The sequence below is a fragment of the Amia ocellicauda genome, chromosome 18, assembly GCF_036373705.1.
Source record: "Amia ocellicauda isolate fAmiCal2 chromosome 18, fAmiCal2.hap1, whole genome shotgun sequence".
NCBI lineage: Eukaryota > Metazoa > Chordata > Actinopteri > Amiiformes > Amiidae > Amia > Amia ocellicauda.
This window is the reverse complement of record NC_089867.1, coordinates 14195448-14220006: the sequence shown is the minus strand read 5'-3', so window position 1 is coordinate 14220006 and position 24559 is coordinate 14195448. Positions and strand designations below refer to the sequence as shown.

General features: G+C 42.2%; 1 protein-coding gene across 2 annotated transcripts in view; it reads right to left on the bottom strand.

The window, feature by feature from the left end:
* The window catches only part of epb41l4b (erythrocyte membrane protein band 4.1 like 4B), an 81909-nt gene that overhangs the window by 36275 nt on the left and 21075 nt on the right, over positions 1–24559 (bottom strand). For both annotated transcript variants that reach the window (XM_066691470.1, XM_066691471.1), the window contains exons 2-8: positions 17743–17847; positions 8081–8123; positions 6455–6533; positions 5467–5511; positions 5066–5118; positions 3528–3648; positions 128–215 (exon numbers count right to left, since the gene is read on the bottom strand). In XM_066691470.1, the coding sequence (XP_066547567.1) occupies positions 128–215; positions 3528–3648; positions 5066–5118; positions 5467–5511; positions 6455–6533; positions 8081–8123; positions 17743–17847 (534 nt within the window). The remainder of the gene's footprint in view (positions 1–127; positions 216–3527; positions 3649–5065; positions 5119–5466; positions 5512–6454; positions 6534–8080; positions 8124–17742; positions 17848–24559) is intronic.

Here is a 24559-nt window from a genome sequence, read left to right as displayed (position 1 = left end):
AGAAAACTTGTTAAACTCACGCTCTGTGAGGTATGGTACGAGTGACACAGAGGGACTGATTTCCTACTCCAGTCACAAAGCACCGCTTCCATTCAAATGTGTTCTGAAATACCTGTGTCATACATACCTTTACAAAGTGCATATCCACGCCATACATTTCCAGCCATTTACACTTATTAAGAAAGCACAGTTCTGCTTGAGCTGGACTTTTCCCCCTGTAAACAAAACAAAAAAACACATCAATGACAGTCTCAAACACCAGACCCCATCCCCACACCCCCTTGTGAAATCCGTTCACAGTCTATGCACTTTGTATTAGAGCCAAAGCACTTCCTCTGCAGATTCCTGCTGTTGCCCTGCAGACGTACACAGAAAGCTACTGATTTAGCCAAAATTAGCATTTAGCTGCAAGGATCTCTGAGAAGATCTAAAGCAGGCCATTTACACTACAGAGCAGACTGAATCAATGACAAGGTGGCCAAGGAAGCTGGTGTGGAAATGGAAAGGGAACACAAACAAAACAGTACATGTTGCAGGCAGGCAGCAACAGAAGAGAAACTCAATCAAACAGAGCTTCATATTAACCATTATGTGAGGCTGAACTTGAAAAATAAACATCTACTCTCACAGTAATGAGTTAATCAAGTTGTCAGTCACCTGCAGCACAAAACTTTTGAGTTATTTGGTCCAAATAAAAAGTGCCAACAGCTTTGCACTGATTTATTGTTGCACTAAACATTGGATATTTTCTCTGCTGGAGACCCTTCCTTCGCGTTCCTCTACGTGTTTCTGGGACTGGCATTTCTGAGCACTTCTAGACAGTGTCTTTGGTGGTCTAAAAATTGGAACTTCTTTTATGAATAATTTCAATTTGAATTGTGATATGGAGCACCATCTCTGGCTGAGCTCCAGGGCTGAACTGGAGTGGGTTGGCTGCTTATATCAGGATAAGGCAGTGGTGGAATTTATTACAGCAGGCAGGGAATCCCCTTTGATTGCATCAATCAGCTATCTGGGATTATCCAGGGATTATCCGTAGAGATGGGTGCTCGATATAATCCAAGTGAGTAGGAGTGGAAGGTGGGGGGGCTGGTCTCTTAAACCTCCAGCATAACATAATACTCTCTGCAAAAGCATCATAGATAGTTAACCATTCACTGATGTTTGCAACAGCGAGGAGGCAGAAGGGGAGCCAATACCCCTTCCGCCCAAACCCCATCGAAAAAGATAAATATTGGCATCATTGCCGTCTTCAATCACTGTCGAAAGATTGCATTAATCCTACATTATAAAGACAGTGATAAAAGACACCCCTTGCCTACACCTACACCTATACCTATACCTATACCTATACCTGGCAGCTTCCAATGGTTTTAAAGGATTTCACCAGCGCAATTCAATCAGCAAAGTCTACTAAACCAAATTGAAAAGTCAGTCAAATGTAGTGACTTCGAGTTATGTTTGACAATAGAGTTAAAATATAAACCGTTATTGGGACAAAAAACGTTGATACAGTACAAGAATATTTTTGTCTTCATGTTTAATCCAGTCACTATTTTTATTGCCGTGTCTGGTGACACATGACGTTGATGAGGGCACAGTGACTATATCTGGCGAGGGACTAGTTGAACCGCACCAATGTCAGACTTATTAAAACGGGCAAAACATACAGCCTGGCCTATCACCAGCAGAGGGGCTTCTTAACCAAAACACATTCCCACAAAGTAAAGAGGTCTAACCTGGCCTAGTACTGGAGCCGGAGACGCATTACTACTGGATCAAATGAAGAGAAAGATGCCTGAACCACAATGTCAGTCATGCTGTCTCCCCCACCTCTTCTCTTCAATTTGCAAACGTTTACTAACAGTCATTCTTTCACCCCCGAGCGTCATTTGTCATCCTCACACTGCAAATAGAAATATACAGAAAACTGGCAGAAGCTGCGGTGGAAAGATCAAATTCAAACTGTCTGCCAGTATTGATCTCTAGTTGAACTGTTTAAAAGGGTGTTTGTTAACAGTTGTACCAAGAGCGCTGGTGCCCAGAGAGCAGCGAAGTGGCTTGTAATCCCTCTACATTCGCTTTACTCTGCGCTATACATCCTCATTTGTCGAAGAGCAAAAATAAATAAGCTCGTCATTATCATCCAAATGCGGTTTATTGTTATTCTCCAGTTCCATGGAAATATCTTTGCCCTGGAAAATGGCAACAGCACAATTCAGTGTGACATTAAATAGAAAAAGAATAAAAAAACTTTCCCTTTTTTGGTAAGGCTTTAAAAATATTTAGTTGATTTTATTCACATTGAAAATGAACAGCTTAATGTAGGCTGCCAGTTCCAGACTGGAAAGACCTGCTGAAGAAAATCCATTAATGAACCCTGACGTGAAGCAGAGGTAACAAGACATGGAAGAGAAGTGTAGGATAAAAGACATCTCAATATGAAAATAAAGACAAACAAATGCTCAGTCGAGATATGTTCATATGGATAACAGCACAGAACAACAGGGCTTTGATTTCATAAGACGCTGAGGATTTTGAAAACATTGCCCTCTGGCCTGAAGGACAAAGTCTGGCACTCATAAAGCATTTCAAAACCGGCCACTCCTGCCAAGCTTCCTGCAGGTAGCGAAACAGCAGCTCGAGCCTCCGCTAATCTCCCAGACTTCACCCTCCCACCAGCTTCCTCGCAGCTCCATTTACATGTGGGCACAGAGAGCACAGTCTCGCACAGGAACAGGTTTGGAAAATAAATTAATAAATAAACCCATGAAATCGACGGCCACAAGCACTCCAGCCTCCCTGCCGTCTGTGGAAGTGTGGAAGCAATTAACACTCACCTCTGACTCTATTTTACTTTCCATCTTTCCCCCATATAAATGCATGCATGCAAAGACCATGATTTGGGCCTAACAGAAAACAGATGTTTCGAGTCGACTGGTCAATTTGCAGCTGATTTCCAGATCAGAATCTGCCCTGGCTGCACGGAAGCAGAACTGTATATTCCACTTGTGTCCCCCCCCTCCTCCCGAGACTCCTATAGATAGATGGTTAAATACGTGTGCCTGAGATCAGTTTGTATTGTAATATCGAATTACATGACATGGAGAGAGATGATCAGATCTGGGTAGCCCCACAGGGGACTGTTAGCCATACCTCGGCATGCTGACCAGACAGGGTGGCACACAAGTACAGGGCGATTTAGAGTAGCTAATCAGCCTAAGCAGCATGTCTTTGAGATGTGAAAGGCAACTGGAGCAGATGGAGAAAACCCACACGGACACAGGGAAAAATAACTCCACACAGCCAGACACCAAAGGCTGGAATCGAACCCGAGGCCCAGCGGCTGTGAGGCAACAGCACTACACACTGCTCTAAAAAAAAAACAACAACTGTTTGTATCACACATACACACACATATAGACAGGGGAATAAACAAATAAAGAGAGAAATGAAGAAGGAAACAGATACAGGAGAAGTGCCCCTCTGTAGCCTGTTAGTAACCTCACTGTGAAGCCTCACTGTACCTGCAGTCCTTCCACCGCTGGAAGATGTCCATTTCCATGGCCTCTGACTGCTTGGGGGCGAACCTGAACTCTGACACAAGCTCTGGGGAGTGATCTGAGGGGTCACAGTCACCCAGCTCCGCTGAAGAGGGAGAGAGAGGGGTTGAGGTAAAGAGAGAGAGAGAGAGAGAGAGAGAGAGAGAGAAAGGGGAGGGACAAGGAGAGAGGATTTGACAGATAGAAAAGGGAAGAGAGAGAGAGAGAGAGAAGAGTGAGAGGGAAGGGGAAAGAACAAGAGAGGAGGAAGAGAAAGAAATTAAAATCAATTCATTCATGTTTTTCTGCACCAGCGTGGTAATTATATCAAGACAAAGAATAGACAACATTGTAAATCTGATGAATGATGAAAACCCTTTGTAAAAACATCCAAAATCTGTCGTCGTCCTCTCCTCCTTCTTCTTTAGGAGAGCATCGGTTTCACAGAGAAATAAAGCCAGCCCTGTAATTAGCTTTTGCTTCTCTCTGTGCTGCTGTAGAAGTTTCGATGTCAATACATTTCATTTCTCGCAGTCATCGCTAACCCTCAACAATGACACTCTTATAAGCGGCACTGAGCCTTGAGATTCCAGTGATCTGCCAGTGAAATACTGGGGGATATGGAAAGAGATGTGAAACCTGCCTACAGTACTGCAGCCACAAGGTCATGCTCATCAATGGACACAATAGATGCCTGTCTTGCAGAAGGATGTGCAGTGGACAGCATTTCACACAACATGCTCCTGCGCACACACGTGTACCCAAGCAGACATGCACATGCCTGTACACAGACACACAGGACTAATTGCGAGCAACCTCTGCCTTGAAATGAAGAAGTAACTGAAAATAATGTGGCTGGAGCTCAGAGAAAAAAACAAAAACAAACAAACAAACAAAAAAAACAGAAATATAAAAACCCAGACAGCAGATGAGTATCCGCTTCTCAGAAGTAGATGCATTTCATTTGTGTGCCTGTTTTACACCAGGCAGAAGAAGGGCAGCGCCCAAAAACCACCAATCATCACTGAAAACAAGGAGTTAAACACTAATGGGCCAAATACTAACTGTGCACTATTACCTATGCAAGTAAAAGGGATCTAGTCTTTCTTATCATCATTATTAGGGCAGTCCGCAGGAAAGCAGGAAGCATCTGTGCCACTTTACTACGTTACGGCCCAGCACAGCGCCACTCTCCTCCGCCTCGCTCACGGCAGGCATGTTTGTCATGAATATTTAAACGACTCCTGAGGTGCTTTCTGACGTGAACAACAAACGGCCCATGAAAAAAATCACAGATCTGATCAGAAGGCGCTCTCCTTTCGGGATTCAAACGGTTTATTGTTTCTCACAAGAGCTGTACCCCAAAGCTGGTGTGAAAAAGAAAAGGGCATGGAGGTATTCGGTTTCACTTTTTTTAGTTAACAAGTTAATTATTTACACCAATAAAACAAATCACAGCTACAGCAACAAGATACACAAAATTACACCCTCCACAAAAAAGCACGAGAGGCAGATTAACTTACATTGAAGACAGAAGGCAGCCAATTCTACTGCAACGTCATAAGGGCATTTTAACCTGTAAAAAAACATTTTTAAAAAGTGCTGAATCATAATTTCTATGTTTAGCAGCTTTGACCTTGCAACAGTCATACTTTGTATTTATTCTTTCAATTCACAAACATCACACTCACTGACTTAATCAGGGTCTTCCAGTGAGTCAAGATAAAGCTACATTACATATAAGATTAGTGGTTCAGTCTTCTCTACACCACGGGAAATAAGCTCTCACAGCTGAAATAAAACTCTTTGGTTTCAAAGCACAGTAAACAAACAAACATGAGCACAACTATTGCTTGGAACTGTACTCCCTAAGAAAGTATGCAAATCACTGCATGTCCTGGTGCAGTTTGAGTCAAATACTCACTTGCCCGAAAGAATGTCTTGTCTGAGCTGCAATACAAACAGATACCTGAAAAACAGCATCATGAGTCATTACACAGTGAAGAGAAGAATCAATTTCATCATCGATCATTTAAAAAGTGAAAAAGCATGCATCAGGGCTGATTTATAAAGGAACTACTATTCCAGTTTGTGTGTGTGCCCTTACATTAGCTTAGCAACTGACTTCAGCTTTTTTAAACATAATGCAAGCTTAATTGATATTTATGTTATGCCTGTGGTAGTGTTTGCTTACATATTGGATTTAATTTATCATCCCACTAAGTAATGAGAATGACTTTCCATAATAGTGAAATTGAAATCAAATTATTTTGATCAGTATTTAAGTAATTAAGCGCACTGCTCCCACTGCTCGCTCTCTCTGACACACACAAAGTGCTGATAACATCAACAGCACTTAAACTATCAGTTCAATGGCCCCAACACTGTATACTTTAGTCCTTTTTACCAAACCTTGAAAGTGAAGTTTGAACCCCTCCACACCAAAGTGTGCCATGCAAACAATCGGGAAGTTTCTGAGATTGGATTTGGAAAACATTGCTGACGACAAGCTGAATTCCCAAGGTCTTCTTGGCAACATTCGGTCCCCTCTGTACTGCACTTATTCTGCTGTGCAACACTGTGAGGGGACACTCCTGGAAAGAGCTAGGAGAGGCTGTGTTCTTCAAATCAAGCCCCCGAGGCCCACAATCTGGCACATTTTACAGATCATGCCCCGCATTAATCCAGGGAGGGGGTTGCATTGGTTCAGTGAATAACTATGTTAACTAACAGATGAACATTCAGGTGGAATGAAAGGCAGGATTGCAGTGGATCTCTAGGACTGATCTGAAGAACACTGCTGTAGCCTCTGCCTGCATCTCTTTGCCAGCTGGAGAATGCATCCCTCACTCAACAGCTATGATCTGGCCCTCCCCACAAATCTGTGGCCACGCTGCACAGCTGCTCCATACCTCGTAAACTCTTCGTGCAGGTTGTTGGGTTCGGAGGAGTAGAACTTTATCCTGAAGTGCAAAGTGTACGGAGGCCCAACTGCAAGGACAACAAAAGGAAACATTTTGTGACTCAGTACTCTAACGTTATGCAAATCTGATATACACAACTAGCAGTCAGCATCCGGGAAATGCGATTCCATGCCAGTGATGCAACGCACTTGATTTCAGAGCTTTGAAGAATCCTGAAGTCTGTCCTTCAAATAAACTACAGAATTCAGTAACCTGACTGACTTTGTTCTTTATAATTGCTTACTGCAAAAGCTTTCAATGGTTTTAATTTTAGTATGTCTCTCCCTTTATCGTTTCCATTATTTTCAAAAGCTGCAAACACTTTTTGGTTACAAAACACACAGAAATACAGTGCACACAAATCCATGTTCCTCCAAATTGAGGCAGTGTTTCACTTCTACAGCTGTCATCGATTTCACCTCAGACAGGAAGAAATACATACCAGTAAGGTTGATTTGCTCCCCTAAAGGCCAACACAACGCAACCACAAAAGAGCATTTCGCACATAACTTGAAAATAATAACTTCAAAATGTGCTGATCAGTCCTCAGTAAGGAATACACAGCAATTCATCCTATTCTGGATAGGAAAAGGGAACGATTAGGTACTGAAGATGGGTCAATTTAATGTTATGTAATAGCAAGTAACTAACTGTGCTGTTAACAGCAGAGAACAAGTTTATTGATACAGATGTATTGCCTAATTTATGATAAAGATATGTGTCTCCAGCAGTGCTAATATGACACTGCACACACAAGACTCATAGATATGATTAGATATGAAACCTTGGAAAGTACAGCTCCTCAACCCTGCCCTCCCCTCCCCCACCAAAACATACACACTCCCACCAACAAGATGAGCCGAGTACCATAGAATCAGATTACCCAGCTGAAACCAAATTGCCGTAATGAGAGTTCCCAGAAAACATCATTAGTTGTGACTTCGAGTGCAGAGAGCCCTGGCAGCCCAGTATGTTGCTAAGAGTCGGTTTTCGGAGTACGGTGGGAGCAGCTCGAGCATTAAACACGCAGGATCCCTATTCTTCTTCTCTGGCTGTGAACGTTAAGTGTTCATTGTTCTCCTCTTTAAACACATCTGCACTGCAATAGAGAAAGGCTAATTTAACTGTGTTAGAACAGCTGCATCTCTTGCAGTGCTTTTGGAGAGCAGCACACTCTTGCTACATGACAAAATAGCCATGCAGAAACCGTGCTTTGAATTGGCATCCATTTAGTGGTTGGAAAACAAATGTACTGTAGATTCTCATTTTTAAAACAACTGGAGAGATCTGGTTACAATGGAAACATCTTGTGCGGTTTAGAAATCGAGATCCTGACATAAAACTTAGTAACTACAATCATTTAATGAATCGGCAATCTAGCTAAATAAAAAATTAAATGAAAGAACCAGACAACTGAGAAAGAGATGACTCCTTGGTGTGCAACTAATCCTCCTAAATTACAGATAAAATTGCAAGAAAGAACAAAGCTCTGTGTAACATTTCAGGAAAGACCGTTTGAAATGTCAACTTCAGAGTATCAATCTGTAGTGCAAAGAATGGAGTGATTTCACTTACTTTTGATTTGCTTCTTAATTGGTTTGGTGACATCTAGCCAGTGCTGGAAAGAGAAAGAAAGGAATTATTAGTCACGGCCATGTAATTCACCGTTATCCCCGAGCAGAGCCATGAAAGCGCTGTATAATTTTGCCGGTTCCACATTCGCTGAATAGCAATCATTGCATTAATAACATTAACGATAATTCTGTGGCTCTATTTGTACCTTGACACCCACGCACAGACACACGCAGAGAGAGTCTTACTTTCAAAGGGGCCTCATTTAACATGTTAAGGTGTTCAAGATTATATCTGAACCACATGGGATCGAGATGTTTAATGGATTGTGCGTTACAATGGAGAATGATCCTAGGGGTTTCCCCCAAACAGTGTGTTATAGAGATATTTTGATTCTTCCATTTTTTATTAATTCCCTTTTTCTGCCATTTGGTTTCATTGTGAACCAGTACAGCCAGGCTTCCCAGGAGGGAATCTTGTCATTTTGTTCCCTCTAAACTCTCAAACTCAGTCAAATTATTATAGGAACTCTAACCCTAGTTCAAACATAACCCTAATCCAAATACTACCATAACCATTAAGTAAATTTTACTCCAAAACATACATAAACTAGCAAAAAACATTATTTCGCACACAAACTCCAACACTATTTTAACTGTAACCTTAACAACAACCAACAGAAATAACTTTAGGAACTCTACTTACGTCATTAAGACAATATATTAAATACCAAACATCAGCAGTGCTGGTTCTAGGTTAGTATTATTTCATTATTAGTAGATGTGCTTATCCAGGGTGACATACAGTTTACACTATAAACATTTTAAAGCATTACAATAAGACATCCTAGTATGGTAGGTTATTATTATTTATTTCTTATTTCTTAGCAGACGCCATTGTCCAGGGCGACTTACAAAATATAAGTGCAATACAAAGTGCAATAATACAAAGCAATTCAAGGCATAATACATTTTACAAATTCACAATTTACACAAGTGTATATGAGATATACAGTAAACAATATATAAGGTCTTACATCCTAGAATGAAAAAGCTGTTAAGTGCAGACTGCAAGATGTTGAGTCAAAGTTAAGAGCTAAGGGAAAGGGAGCGTAGGGGAAATCAAAATAAACAAAGTGCAAGTAATGCAAAGGCAGGAGTATGACAAAACATTGTATAAGTGCTATCTTACAGGAGAATAACTGACTAAATTACAAGTAGAGTCTGAAAAGATGTGTCTTGAGTAATCACCAGAAGGAGGTCAGGGACTCTGCTGTTTTGACTTCAGTGGGAAGGTCGTTCCACCATTTAGTGGCCAGGGGTGAGAAGGAGCAGCTCTGGAGGAAGGCGAGTGCAGAGGAGGCAGAGATAGTCTTCTGGCACCAGAGGACCGCAGTGGTCTGGAGGGGATGTATGGAGAGACGAGGGACTGAAGGTACAGTGTGGTCGGGACAGCGGTAGGTGAGGGTCAATGTCTTGAACTGAATGCGTGCTGGTATTGGGTGCCGGGGTAGGGAACGGAGCAGTGGAGTAGCATGTGCTAATCGGTGCAGAGAGAATATGAGACGAGCTGCAGAGTATTGGATGAGCTGGAGTGGGTGGGTAGTAATTTCAGGCAGGCCGGCCAGGAGGGAGTTGCAGTAGTCCAGGCGGGAGAGGACCAGTGACTGGACGAGCAGCTGAGTCGAGTAGTCGGTGAGGAAGGGACGGATCCGGCGTATGTTGCTCAGGGAGAATCTGCAGGTGCGTGTCAGCGTGGTGATGTTCTGGGTGTAGGAGAGCGCAGGATCAAGGGTGACTCCAAGGTTCATAGCGGAAGCAGAATATTTCAAGGGGATTGAGATGGAGAGTTCAGCAGAAAAGGTGAGGAAGAGTGGAGAAGAAAGAGGAGATCCGATTTGGAGAGGTTGAGCTTGAGGTGGTGCGAGTGCATCCAGGCGGAGATAGCAGACAAGCAGGAAGAGATGCGAGAGGGGATGAGAGGGTCAGAAAAGGGAAAAGACAGGAAGATCTGGGCATCATCTGCGTAAAAATGGTAAGAGAAATCATGGGATGCGATGAGGGGGCCCAGGGAGCGAGTGTAGAGAGAGAACAGGAGGGGGCCCAGGACGGAGCCTTGGGGAACACCTGTGAGGAGAGGTTGGGGGGTGGATGAGGAACCTCACCTCACTTGGTAGGTCTGGTCGCTGAGGTAGGAGGACAACCAGGTAAAATTGTACACCCCCCTTGTTACATTTAGAGAGCTGTAAGAGTTGGGACTGGGGTTAATCTAGGTTTCCCGAGTCAGCTGGGTTTCAAACTGTGGTATTGACGAAGGGTGACATTTTGGGTACTGTTGGGCCTAACATTGGCTTATAATCCCAAATCCAACCCAAAACCAAGCCAAGACTTTGGACAATCTTTTTACTTTACATTAATTTCCTTTAACTTAACTCCTCAACCCTGATAAACACAGAACATGAGGCAAGGCCTAGAGGAACATTGAGGGAGAGAGACAACATAGGAGAGGTGACTGTGGTTGGGAGAGGTTTAGAAGAGGTGAAGCATAAATCAATGATTCTCTGAAAGCATTAGAGAAATAGTTAGCAGAATTACCAGATCATAGAAGAGACAGAAGGGTTTTTGTGTTTGTTTGTTTTGTGTTGGAAGTTAGTTTGTGTTGTGTAAACATTAAAACAAGTGCTTCAAGTGCTGTATGTGACATCAATTGTCATACCATAACATCCATCTACTGAACTAGTCAACACTAGTGCCCTTGTGATGTGAACAAAATGAATCCTACATTTTTTAAGAATGTTGTAGTTCCATTTGTTGTAATGTATTAAGCAAAAATAACATGCAAGACTCATAATACTATATTGATTAACTGTATGCTTCGCTGCTCTTGTTATTAACACCCTCTGCCTCTGGGCAAGATGTGTGAGCACCAGTGTGGTTGTGAAACACATATCTAGGCTATTTGTTGCATTTATTAACAACGAGCTGAGCTTTGAACCTAAATTTCTATGTTGTTTTGTACATTCATTTCGCATTTGACCTTGACACCAGTCCAAACATTGCACTAATTAGGTCAGCAATTCTTCATTGTCTTTCACAAAGTCCTGCTCTTGGTTATCATTTTACATCCTAATGGTCACTTCGTTGTCCCGTCCATTGTGAGAGTTACTCAGACAGTGAAAGAATGTACGCTGGAGACCTTATAAACAAAACAACAATGGCACATTAATGACTCTCTACATTGCGCAGCTGGTTTGCATTTAAAAGCAGGATAAACCAGCTGGAAATGCCCTGCAGGAACTTCACCCCCCATCTGCCTTTCGCTCCATGAGCAAGGAGGCCTGGATGCTGCAGAGAGCCTCTTTCCAACCCAGTCCATCCTTCTCCAATCCTGGCCTGCTTGGCGGACGTGGCCAAGCTCCTGAACTCAACAGGACTCTATTCCAGCAGGTCTCCATCTGTCCAATCTGGGAACTGGCTCAGCTGCAGTGTGGAGGTGGAAAGAGCTCCCTTCCCTCCGAAAACCGAGAGCGCAGGGCCAGCTCAGTGGCGTAGAAGTAGAGAGGGCCCCCCAGCCAACATAGACAGCTCATAGATCGGCCTGGTGTGCGGCTTTGAAGTCTCCCGAGTGCGGGGATGTCAAGCAGGAAACCGAATCCAATGCGTGGAGATAGCAGGTAGGCTCACTGATCCTGTACTGTAAGCACTGTGGAGTACTGATCCTTGAAAGAGCCTGACTCTGTGCCCAGAAATCTCTTGTTCCAAGGTCTGAGGGCAGGCTCAATTATGCTTCTCATGCCATGAAACGTGTAAACAAAATCTCAATGGATTCTAATTGCTCAGTCCTGAGATGAACTGGGAAGAATTTCACCCATTTCTTCTTCCTTAGGTTAACTTTTAAAAACATGCAAATGATAAACAGAAAGGCACTTGTCAATGTATGTGCACTCTGAATTGTGGTATACCATCTACCCCCTCACCATGTACAGAATTCCATATAAAGTTGTGTACTACATACAGTTTAAGGTTCAAGATGCAATTAAACACCACAGTCATCGGAGACTAATACATGTAAGCTGGCATTTCCTGAATGAGGGAAAACATTTCCAGCGATCTATACTTAAGGGTTTAGCTGTGCCCAACTGAACAGCATTCAAGGTTGTTAGTCTGAGACGTATTGAGTTTCATGCATAAGCAAGAGTTACTGGATATGAGTGGGTATGAGAGGCAGAAAGAGGAAAACAAAGTATAATTCAAGCTTTCAACATAATTGACCACACCATTCTCCTCTCCTTACTCTCTGAACTTGTTTCCACCACGTAACTTTTTAGTGTTCATGTGCACATTTCAGATATGTTTTAGAAGTTCAAGCTTAGTTAAAGCCATAAGCCAAAAAAAGTTTAAGTCACCATGGATAAGTGTGTCTGCAAAGAAATAATAATAATAATAATAATAATAATAATAATAATAATACAAACCAATCAATATATAAAACAGGCTAAGGGCATCACATAACACAAGCCTCATGATAATGCTTCTATTGAAATGCAGAATGGTCCTCTTCCCCAGTCCTTCTGATGAACAGGGAGGGCTGTCGCCACAAGGTTTCTCTGCAGTGGGTCATTAACAATAATGTGGAAAAATAAATCTGTTTCATTAAATGTAACTACTTCTTAAAGACTGATAGTCATGGAAAAAGCCGTTGTCTCTATGACAGATTACAGCTGAGGAGCAGACATCTATAGCACTGGTTCCCATCCCTGGTACTGGAGGATCCTCTACCCTGCTGTTTTTTGTTCCAACCCCGCTCCCATTTACTTAATTTAACCATTAATTGAATGAGTATTTTCCTAAATCAGAGCCTTTTAATTATTTTAAACAGTAGGGGTTTTGTGTTAAGTATACACTTAATTAATTAATTAATTACCTATTAAAGAACCAACTCTTAATACACAATTTCATAAGTAAAATCTAAGCAGATTATTACTTCAATTAAAGTTAAATTAAGTAATTGAACGCTGGTTGGAACAAAAACCAGCAGGTTTGGGAACCCCTGATCTAGATCTCACAGAGCCTGTACAAACGGACCTATTTCAGACCTTACCAACACGGCTGTATTGTGTTGTACAAGACAGAATATAAATAAGGCACTCCAGTCACAACCAGACATCCTCACCAGCATAATGGACCTAATGCACCCAAACAAATTAAAACAATGTTGCTTTGTGAGGATTCACCGCTACTTTTGACACTTCTAATGTTTTCTTAAATAAAACAATTTTAAAGTAATTTTATGTTTTTTCTATTGTTAATTCTCTATTCCAAACATGTTTGCCATTTCTTCCCAAAGCAAACATCCTGCTTTACATCACAGCATCACACTTAGAAGATGAACGAGGACTTGGAATCTAGGACTGAAGAACCATGCATCTTCTCTGACAAGGTTGAATCAGACCCTCTGTACGCCTGGTAAATCAGGTCAATTCATAAATTAACAAGGCAGGGCAAGGTTACCCTATACTGGCATGTTCTTATTCTTAGCATGTGTTTTCATTCAGTGTGTGTGTGTGACAAGGACTCCTCACAGACTCACAGACAACAATTACACATTTCATGATGAAGACTGAGCCAAGACTGAACTAATTTAGTAGAAGCAGTTAATCTTCAGACAGAGAGAGAGATAAAACCATAAAAAAATGCTTTTTATACCCATCCCCTCCAGTCTGTTGTGTTCCACCTCTCAATATTAGGGACACCAGCACTATTGAATACAAAACCATTTTAAAGAAAACCTATTTATAGATTCTTTGGACCGCTGCCATAAGAATTGAGCTGAGTTTTCACAGAACAGCATGCTCTGAACAGCACGATCTGAAGGCATGTGGAGCTCTAAAGCGTACAGTAAATTGCATTGTATTGCAAAACACACTTTTGAAAAGGGATTATAACATTAAATCATAGACTGGACCCAAAACACAGCATCTCCCACTGACACTATTTTATTTAGTTAGTTAGTTATTGTTGGGGTTTGTTTTTGTTTTGTTAGTATTTATTAGTTTTTCCTCCCCAGATTGAACCAGGGTGAAGGAGGAAACACAGATGCAATCTCAACGTGTTTTGTAGCGAACCGGGTAGAGAGGCTCTGAAACAGGCAAGATAAAGCCTGCAGCTATCAGATGGGTCCCCTGGCCTCAGGATAATCGGAGAGCAATCCAGGAGCAGGTCAGCTGGGAAGTGTGGAGTGAGAAGGAGGGACTGAAAGAAACCATTTCCAGTCAAAAGCTCAACTCCAGTCTGCCTGCAGCTTTGGGATGACTCCAGCTGAACTGTGCTGCTTCCAAATACAGAGTGCAGTCGAGGCTGTTCGAGTATAGGAGGTCTGGCCTCAAAAAACCAAGGCAGTGGGACTCCCATTTCTGTGACCGAGCTTTAATAAAGCTCGGTCACAGAAAAGCTTAATAGCTTTATATGGGAATAGCTTTTTTTTTTTTTTAATGCATGAATATCACAACCCAATACAATTAATAACATCCTTAAAGATCTGTTTTTGTGTCCACTCTTCCATATAAACATAAGAAAGGCCTGGAACAACCTCATACTGACAGAACATGTGGCAGCCCTTGATCAAAGCCCAGAAAACAAGACTAGAAATGGTAGTGCTGATGCGCACCGAATACCACACAGTGCCAAGGATCTCTCAGCATGACAGAAAGTCATTCGAGGTCTTCCAGCAGGAATCGCCAAGGTAAATTGGCCATGAATTCCAGGATCTTAAAAAGTAATACATTTTTGAAAGAGCTCTCGGCAGTGTTGCTCAGTGGCATCTTTAAACAATCTGCAAATAATAACCTTCAAGTTAAGGCACATTCTCCACACGTCAAAAACAGACACACATCTACACTCAATCAAAGCGACAGTCTCTTTTTCTCACCAGACACACAAATGCACACAGAGACACAATCTCTCTGTTGAGAGTAACATGGCTGTTCCTGCACCACAAACCCCCTGCTCCCTTATTTTTCACCTTGTTTTGCCATAAATAATTTGCTTGGATTAATTAGGTTTATTTTTGGGGAGAAGAGTACATTCTCTTGACATCATTGATGACCTGGGTGTGATCTGGAATGCTATAGCACAGGCTGCACTGGTCTGACCAGAGTGGCACAGAGGCACGGGGCTTCCCTTGGCCATAATTCATACACACACAACTTACATACACTGCTTCTGCCCCTTCCTCACCGACTGCTCGACTTAGCTGCTTGTCCTGGTTCTCTCTGGCCTGGATTACTGCAGTAACCTTCAGACCCTCATCTCTCCTTACTCTCCCTCCAGCCCTCTCTCGTCCTCCTGCGCCAGAATACTAACCTTTCCCCCTCTTTGCTCCCCTTCCTCCAGAGGCCACTAGGATGCAGGTTTTGTATTTTATATTAATTGTACTTCTGTACTTTTGTAATTCTTACATTTTACATTTTACATTGATTATACCACTGCACCTTTGTAATACTTGTGTAAACTGTAAGTCACCCTGGATAAGAGCGTCTGCCAATAAATAAATAAATAATAATACTAAACTATGAATGCCTATTTACCCTTCTTTCAATATATATGACAGAGATCTTGATATCTTGCAGCGGTTTTGAGATAAGCTTCATAACACGGCTATTTTTAGTGAATTAGTCATTTTCTTTTTTCTTTTTTTACTTTCGTACAAATTCTTTGCAATTTTCTATAGTTTCCTGAGGGTATCACCACGAAACTTTCAACAGTCAGTCAGTCATCCAATGCCACAGTGCAGCACTTCTGCCAAGACTATCATTGTATACACTTCCGTCTTAGATTTCACAAGAAATTAGCTTATCTTAAGAAATTGCCTGTTGAGTTTTCACACAATAAACCTGAACATCATACATCTTAAGAAACATCTTCGTCTTAGTCAAGAAATAGACGTGCAAAGTCTGCTCACCACACCCTGAACCCAATAGTGTGTTAAGTAATTCACACATACAGGTTAAGTGTTATTTGTTTCATACACCTTCAACACGCAGATTACATTACACGGTTTAGATAAACAGTGCTACTGCATTCTACAGATTCTTTATTAAAGACTGCAGCCCTCAGTGGAGCTTATGCACACAGTGCAAATGCTTTACACAATCCACAGCACTGTTTCATACAGCCTTCACACATATCTTTAAGGTATTAGACATCTCACAAGTGCAGCCATACTATGTGCCTTGTGTCACTAGTCCCACTAAACATGCTCTCTGATACAATGTCAAGGGGCTTAGGACAACTTTACACCCAGGCCAATTAAACCCTTCTCCAACACAAGCAGGTCATTTCATTTAAAGAACAACAACGGCCACAGTTACGCCTGTGTTACACAGACAAGAGATGATCGACTGTTTTTCTTTACGCAGCTGGTGTATGTTTTTATGAACAAGCTGTACTGCAACTGCAGGGTTTGCTCGTCTTTCATGTCTCAATCCCCATTCTGCACTCGTCTATAAAAAAAAACAAGAGGAAGCCCCTGTGCCTGGTCACTCCAGTCTCTGACATCAGTGAGAGAGAGAGTGGGGGACAGAGGCGACCAGCTGTCAGCTCCACTGCCCCTGGCCACGTCTGCCATCTCAAAATCGAGTGCCTTCTACCCTCTGGACACGTAAAGACTGCTGCTGTGAGGGACCTGTTGCCACCAGAACCTGTCTGACTGCCGCTAAAAAAAGTCAAGTCGTCAATCAAAATCTCCAAAGGCACCTTCAATACGATGGACCATAGACACGGACAAGAATGCCACAGTGAGAAAGCATGGAAACGGACATGGACAGCCACCCAACACCGGGAAGATTCAGTGTAGACGGAGCACAATTCCCACTTCAGCAGTGACAGAAATTCAAAGTCTATTGTAAAGTTTTCAGGCTAACGAAAAATAAAAATAAACACACTAAGCTAATCAAGTAATGGGAAACCACACATTGCACACTAAAAGCAGCATATTACTCTAGAGAAAACAGCCTTACAGCAGTAAGACTTGTGGTGCTTTGAAACAATTAGAGAGAACTTACCCATTATCTCAACTACTTCAGTCAGAAGAAAAATTAAAAAGCACTCAACTGCGTGAACAATTTAATTCAGATTCTTTGACTGACTTTTCAAAGCAAGGGCAACGGTGAAGCCATTTAAATGTGAAAGACAAATGTTAAGACAAAAAAGCACATCTATAACCCTTCAGTTTGAAACCTAACTTATACGTTTCTGTGTTGTTGTTAGATACACCTGACAGCATTAGTACTGACATTTGGTCATTCAAAATAGCTGGCAGTTATACAAGGGCCATTGCATTAAGATGGTGGCCGGTACTTTACAGAGGTGTGCATCTTAATTACGTGGTTCTGAGCAGAATAGAGAATAAATCAATTTTTTGTATGCTTTTAGAGTGTCAAAGTCTGCTCACCAAATTAAATTGTCATGTAAAAATGATAGCACAAATAACAAAAAAACATTAAAATGTAACCCAAGGAATTCAAAGACTTGCAACAGTGAGGCCTTTTCAACTACACCAATTCACTCCAGACACATTCTACAGACATCAGGCAGTAGATATTTATGAACATCTGCACAGGGTGTAATGCAACACATAAATACAATCTGTGTGTGTAAAATACTCACCGAAACTTGTTCTGGATCCATGAATTGTAATCCAAAATAATCCGATTCTATGAGGTCCAGTTGATACAGAATCTGGTCGAAGAGTTCCTGTCCCTTAGCTTTTTTCTGCAACAACAAAAATCAAAAATATCTCTTAGAGATGGATGATTCATATGCAAGGAAATGCAGCTGTTTTTCACACAAACACAAATAAAAGTGTTCTGAATAAAAATAAAAATATCTGGAACTGTGGTGAAATAACAGAAAATATTAAATACAGAAGATAAAGTTAACACATTGGAAATCAATGGACTCAAATGCAATACCTCCCTACTCTCCTCATCTGTACATCTACATTCACTCTACTGAGCGTTCACATTTCGGAGAACGTGCAGCTGGACAAAAAAAACAGCTGGGATTCTTGTTGTCATTGTGGCCATTTAGTCTTGTTTGTTTGTTTTTTTTATTCAAAGGTCATCTCCCCGCATTTGATAAAGCAAACATTACCGATGACTCACTGAAATGCAGCCAAAGCCACCTAACAGAACCCGAAGCAAGCTGGTTAGAAAACAGGCAGCAGGCCTGGCTGTATCGAGGCTATTGCACCAAAATATAAACAAGTATGAGCACAGCTTACAAAGCAAGAGTTTAAGATGCACATACGCTCCTGTGGCTCAGGGCAGGCCATTAAAATGTACCTTTCTGCTTTGTAGGCTTAAATAACTAGTGCTCTGGGAATTGTAAAGTAATAAATGTATAACGGTATGCGTGCATAAACAAGGGCCCGGGGATCCGTCTGTGTGTTTTTGTTCTGCAAAGACACCGGCAAACCTTCTCCGCCATTTGCATACTGCGAGGTCAACATTTAAAATTCATAATTGCCATCTTTTAGGAGACACGTATGATTTCAGAAAGGCGGGCGGCTCAGACAAAATGCTGTTGCCAAAAAAACATTGACGACAAAAAGTGTCACCCGTGTGATGTTATCATAAACACCAAAAAGAGTGAGGTTTACACTTGAGACACGAACATAGTGCTTCTTCCCTGCCAACTCATGGCATGGCTGCTTCAATTAAATGCAAGGAAATCAGTAGGGCAAAGACTTAAAAATAAATACTATACACTGTAATACACACAATTTAAAGCCAGCCAGGAAAGTATAGGAAATAATTGACAGAACAGTAAATTACACTTACTACCTAAACATATGCCCAAAACATTCACAGTTGCTCTCTTTCATAAAAACTCAAAACTCAATCTACGGTTCCAAATCGCAGACACTACAACAGCATTGGAGGAGAGGGGCAGGAGGCAGCTCGGAGGATCGGAGCTTGTTTGTCATTTCACACTCCTGCACAGCTGGGAGGTTGTCTCACGATGCACGGTGTCAGAGACAGGAAGAGGTGCTTGGTGCAAGGACAACAACTTGCACCTACTCATCAGTCGAGGGCAAGTGCACGGATTCAAGTGCTTTGCTTTCAGTCACACCAACATATAGACCTCCCACCTCCCATATCACAGCCAATGGAAATGTGTTACAGATGCCTTGTGAGTAACCACAGGGTTTTTGATTCATGGATTAAGTGAGTCAGTAAAACACAAGACACTGAGAGATTAATAAACCCTTTCCCCCCTTCCCCCAAACAATGTGCCTCCCTCGCTCCAGCGTTCCACTCTGCATCCCCTGAACAGACGAAGATTGCATCTTGTGTGGCTGGCAGTGACTCCCTCGCTGTCTAATCACGCGTGTCAGGACGGGTGATAAAACGCATGATGGGCTGAAGCCAGCCAGGCTAGCCCCGTGTTGGCCGCAGTCATTTTAATTATGTGCGCAGCGTGAGCGGGGAGCCACGGAGTGCCACACAGACAGGGCAGCTCTGTGCCAGGCGGTGCATGGAGGCAGAACGGATATTGACATCAGAGCAGGCGACCATGTTCCCTGCCTCTCTGCAGCAGTCAGTGTCAATGTGCCACAGAGTCCACCAGCCCACACACATCCTGTCCGTCTATATCCAGCCTGGATGGCCACCGATACGGGGTCCCGGGCAAACGCCAGCACCTCTCTCAGATCTTCCACCGGCAAACAGAATGTGTGTGGGTCAGTACCCTGATCCCATAATTCAACAGGCTAGGATGTGCTGTAACCCAAGGCCACGCAGCATACAGACACAGCACTCTCTTTGTTCCTTGCCTTTCATCTCCTCACCAGAGTAGTTCTTTTTTCCTGGCTTTTATCTGGCTTCCTTTCAGCTGTCCATTCTGCTTTTAGTCATGTTTGTTCTGCGCAGCGTTCTCGCCTTTCATTTCTAGCGGGAATATGAGTTTGCCCCCCTACCTCTTCCTTCACTCCCGCCTCACTTGTTTAACATCTTTGGAGATGAAGCTGTCCAGCACTGATCAGTCACTCTTTTCTCTCCACTCTCTTTAAAGAAAGAGTCCTCTTAGGAGAGAAAGTATTGCATTGAGACATTTGCATTGTGGTATCTTCCTTACAGGGGTGTGTTCAGACTGATAAGTTTCATATGGGTGAGGAAGACGTTGCTTTAAATGGCACAGGAACGCATCAACAAGTCCAGAGGTGTGCACAATGTAACACAACTGAGCATAAAGAGCAGAAAAAGAAAAAGAAATGATAAAAAATAAATTAAAGAAAGGTCAAATTTTGCATAGTATATATAATTTTGCATATAATAAAGCAGGAAAATAAAAATTGAGCAGCGACACCAGGTGCATCATATGGGTTTTCAGTGCATCTTTTTGGTTAATTTCCCTTCTCATTTCTAACAAGCGTCTGCCGAGGCCCCCTGCTGTAGGAGGCGCCGTGCAGCCTGTGCGCCGTGTCCATCTGCTCCTGCCTTAGTGCGGCCCTGCTGGCAGCCTGGCACCAAGCCGCAATGGCACCCAACAGCCACAGCCTCCAGAATCGCACGCTTCCTCGCACGCCACCTCCCTACTTCTAATTTTAAGCCAGTGAAAACAGCGATCACGGCCCCCCTGCGCCGGCTCACACGTGCAGACCCAACCCTACACTGCACAGGGACATTACAGCACCACTACAACTACTACCACTGCCACTACAAACACTATTACTACCAATATTATATTATATTAAATTATATAATACAATAACATTACTACTACTGCTAAAAAGCTACAGAAAAATATATACAGAACTTCCCTATACAAATCGATCATTGTTATACATTCCTCCTGAGGGATTTTCTTGTATGTATTATGTATAAGCCATCATACTACAGCTGAACTCCTGTTAATAAATAACCAGTCAGGGGCTGACACTGGCCAGCTCTTGAGCAAACTCAGCCAGCCTTAGCTTGGCACCTCCTGCAGCGGGAACATCCTGAGAAAGACCATCCTGTGTTCCTGTGTCTCCTGATGCTTTTAGATCCTTCCAGATATAGTCCAAATATAGAATCTGGATTCTCCCCATATTTACTGTGTATCGATCGAAGTCGTATACTATTACACCGACACCACATTCTGCTGGGAACTATAACTTGATCTGTACCAACAAAATTAACATTAAACAGAAGTGGTCAAAGGGAATTAAGCGTACACCAGTTCAGGTGGGGTTGCTAGGATTGCATCATATGTAGATTAAGAAAAATGATCTGCATGTAAGTGTATAATGCTGTGTTTTGGCACATTTACTGACACTGTAAAACCAGATTTAAATAGTACTCTTCTAGTGTACAGCTTTTTAATCAGACTAGACTACTCGGTCCCGTTTTCCAGAGATGACAGACAAGTAATCCAGAAACTACATAAAATCAAATTACAGTTGTGAGGTTATCTCAAAACAATTTCTGCTTCAGCAAATCAGACCATGAAATATTGGTTACTAAATACGATTACAGCAACACAAAGTTTCTCCTATGTATTGGATTGATTTTTGATATTGTAATGGAGTGTCACTTCAATGTATTAGGTGTCATTGTATTCTTCAAGATTTATATATTTATCCCCCCCCTCAGACACTGTTTCTCAATTACAGTAATAGGCAGATGTGACTTAAAAGCAGGTCCTCCGATATAGCGCTCAAGTTCTGAATAGATCGGGCCGGGGAAACATTTCACAAAATGAAAATGTGAAGCTGAGATACAGTAATGAGTAACTGCAGGAGTTTGAGGGACACACTGCTAGGATCCTGTCCTGTGTGCCTGCGATTATGTTTCCCAATCTAATTTAATACAAGCGGCAGGCGAGCAACCAAACACCCCGTTTGTCAACACAGTAGAGCAGAGACCAATCATGCCCACCGCCCCCGCACAGCGCAGTTTACAATATGTTGTGAATGGAAAAGCAAATGGAAATTAGGCATGTATACATTACAAAAAAACGGTTATATGCAACCTGTAAATAACTCCATAACAAAGCGTGATTTGCCAGTTTGGCAACCCTTCTACCTTTCTCACAGGATCACTTCATTACAGAATAACCACACCTGCCGAGTGGGAGTATGTTAGGCAACGCAGACCAGTTGAGTAAGAGAGAAGAGGAGCAACGCACCTGTCACAGAAAACAATGATCATATTATTCTTTCATTTTAGCTTCATAGTAAAATCCTACATTTTCTCTTTTGTTTGGTCTGAAAAATGACTGGTGGTGGAAGTGAGCCTTTCACCCCACCCCCCACCCACAGTAGACAAAGGAGATGAATGCCTGCTCCAGCAGTAGGTCTACATTACAGGACACTGAAAGGTAGGATTAAAAAATATATATATATATATATCAACATTTGCTCAGGCCTGACAAACACAGAGTAGACAGACCGTAAAACAGATGCTTTACGCCGGGTCAAACACCACAAAAAGTCACATGACAGGAAGAATCACTATAAAGATGCTGTCAATTAATCTTCATTTTTTATTCTGTAATGTTTTTATTTGTCTATTTCTCAACAGCTCACCATAGCACTGCAAGAGTGGTGTTGTCACATCCTTTGTCCCCTGATCTGTGATCGATGCAAATGTCAAGTCTACATGTAGCCTATCTTATTGTTTAAAGCAAATCAATCAATACATAGACCCACAACAGAAACAACATTTCAGTCTTAACATGTTTGAGTAGTTTAAACTGGTATTGGGCATTATCATTCAAATCCTAGAACTGTAAATGGAGGCTGACACTATAGACAGACTGGATCCAGCGGAGTGGATGTGCAGGATCTGATAATCTGATTAAGTTATCTCTGTGAGGGAGCAAAACAAAACAATTCCAAAAAAAAATAACTTGTAGTTTCAGCTCGAATGTCCCACGGGCTGCAGTTTAAATAAAAGGCACACAACTCAAGCTAATAAGTAAATAAATATGCCGTGTCGGAAATGCAATAGCCCCAACCATCCTGTCCACCAATGAGGAAAACTAGAGCAAAACACAGGTGCTGCCGCAGTCCTGTGAAAATACATGTGCCCGTCTATGTGTCTAGGGAATGATTTAGGTCCATTGGTTTTAGAGCGAGAGAGAGAGAGCAAAGGTTTGAAAACCGACTTCGTAAAAATCACCAAACTGTCCTGCAGTATCCAGCACCTGTTCAACACTACTCAAAAGGTCAGGCCGTTAGCTCTCATGGATGCATGTTAGATTCGTGTCTCATTATCAACATATTAGAATCTCGGCGTGTCTACAGCCCAGGTTCTCCACCGTCAGGCTCTTCACTGCACCCTTGGGGGCTACAACATAGCTGGAGAAAACAATAACCGGTTATTACCACCGCGGCGCACCTCAGCTCGTTAAACAGTCACTCGCCATCGCTGGCCGTCAGGGGTTTGTAATCTCGCTGCTCCTTCCTGCAATGTGAGAGATAGACGATTGGCTCTCAGCTTGGCCAGCAAACACAGTTCCCCATTCAATTCCAAATGGCAGCAATTAACACTGCCAAATGATCCATCAGCCCAGCTCCATTTGTAAATGTCAGCAAGAAGCCAACGCCATCTGTCAAAGTGAGGCTTACGATTCACAGGTAGCAAGTAAAATGCAAACCTTGTGAAGTTACCGGTCCAGTGCGGCACCCAAGCATTTGAGCCACTGTGAGGTTTGTCTCACCTAACAACTGCAGATATACATCGCTGCTTTGGACAGAAGGCTCACAACATTGGCTCCGAGAAGCTTTCAACTCACAGCTGAATCAACATGATTATCAACCAGCACAGTGAGTGTGTGTGGCTTTAGATCTCCTGCAAAATAATTATTAGTGCAGGAGCCTACTACTTGCTTCTCCAATGAGTAGGATTGTTGTACTTGAGAGACAAGCTGCAAACGCACTGGCGTACTTACTGGGGTTTCTGTATCTTGTGTTTGCATGGATCTGGCCATGTGTGGAAAACTGTATTTCTCAACCAACACTCAGCCTCACACACATATGTCTAGTACTGGAACAGCAGGGCTGCCCTCCATACTTATCTCTTAGTGTTGTTGACGTTCCTATAGAAAATATATATGGGAGAGTCAAGAGTGGATCGAAAATCAGATCTGCTCCAATAATATGGAGTATTTCTGCATTTCCATCATCAGCAACATCTCACCAATTAGTCTGTGAAATACAAATCAATGTAATTCAAATCATACTGTCTGAGTGGCATGCTGCTGGACTTGAAAATGTAGGTTTAAGGTTCAATTCACACAAACAAAACAGAACTTTATTTTATTTTGGGATATATATTCCATTGAAAATCCAATGTGGTCTGAGTAGAATCCATCTTACCCTAATGTTTAACCAGCAAAGATAATAAAACATAACTTTATGGCATATAAAAAATATATAATAAGGAACAGAATATGGTGCCCTCAGATTAAATCACAACTGGCGAAGCTTATCCAA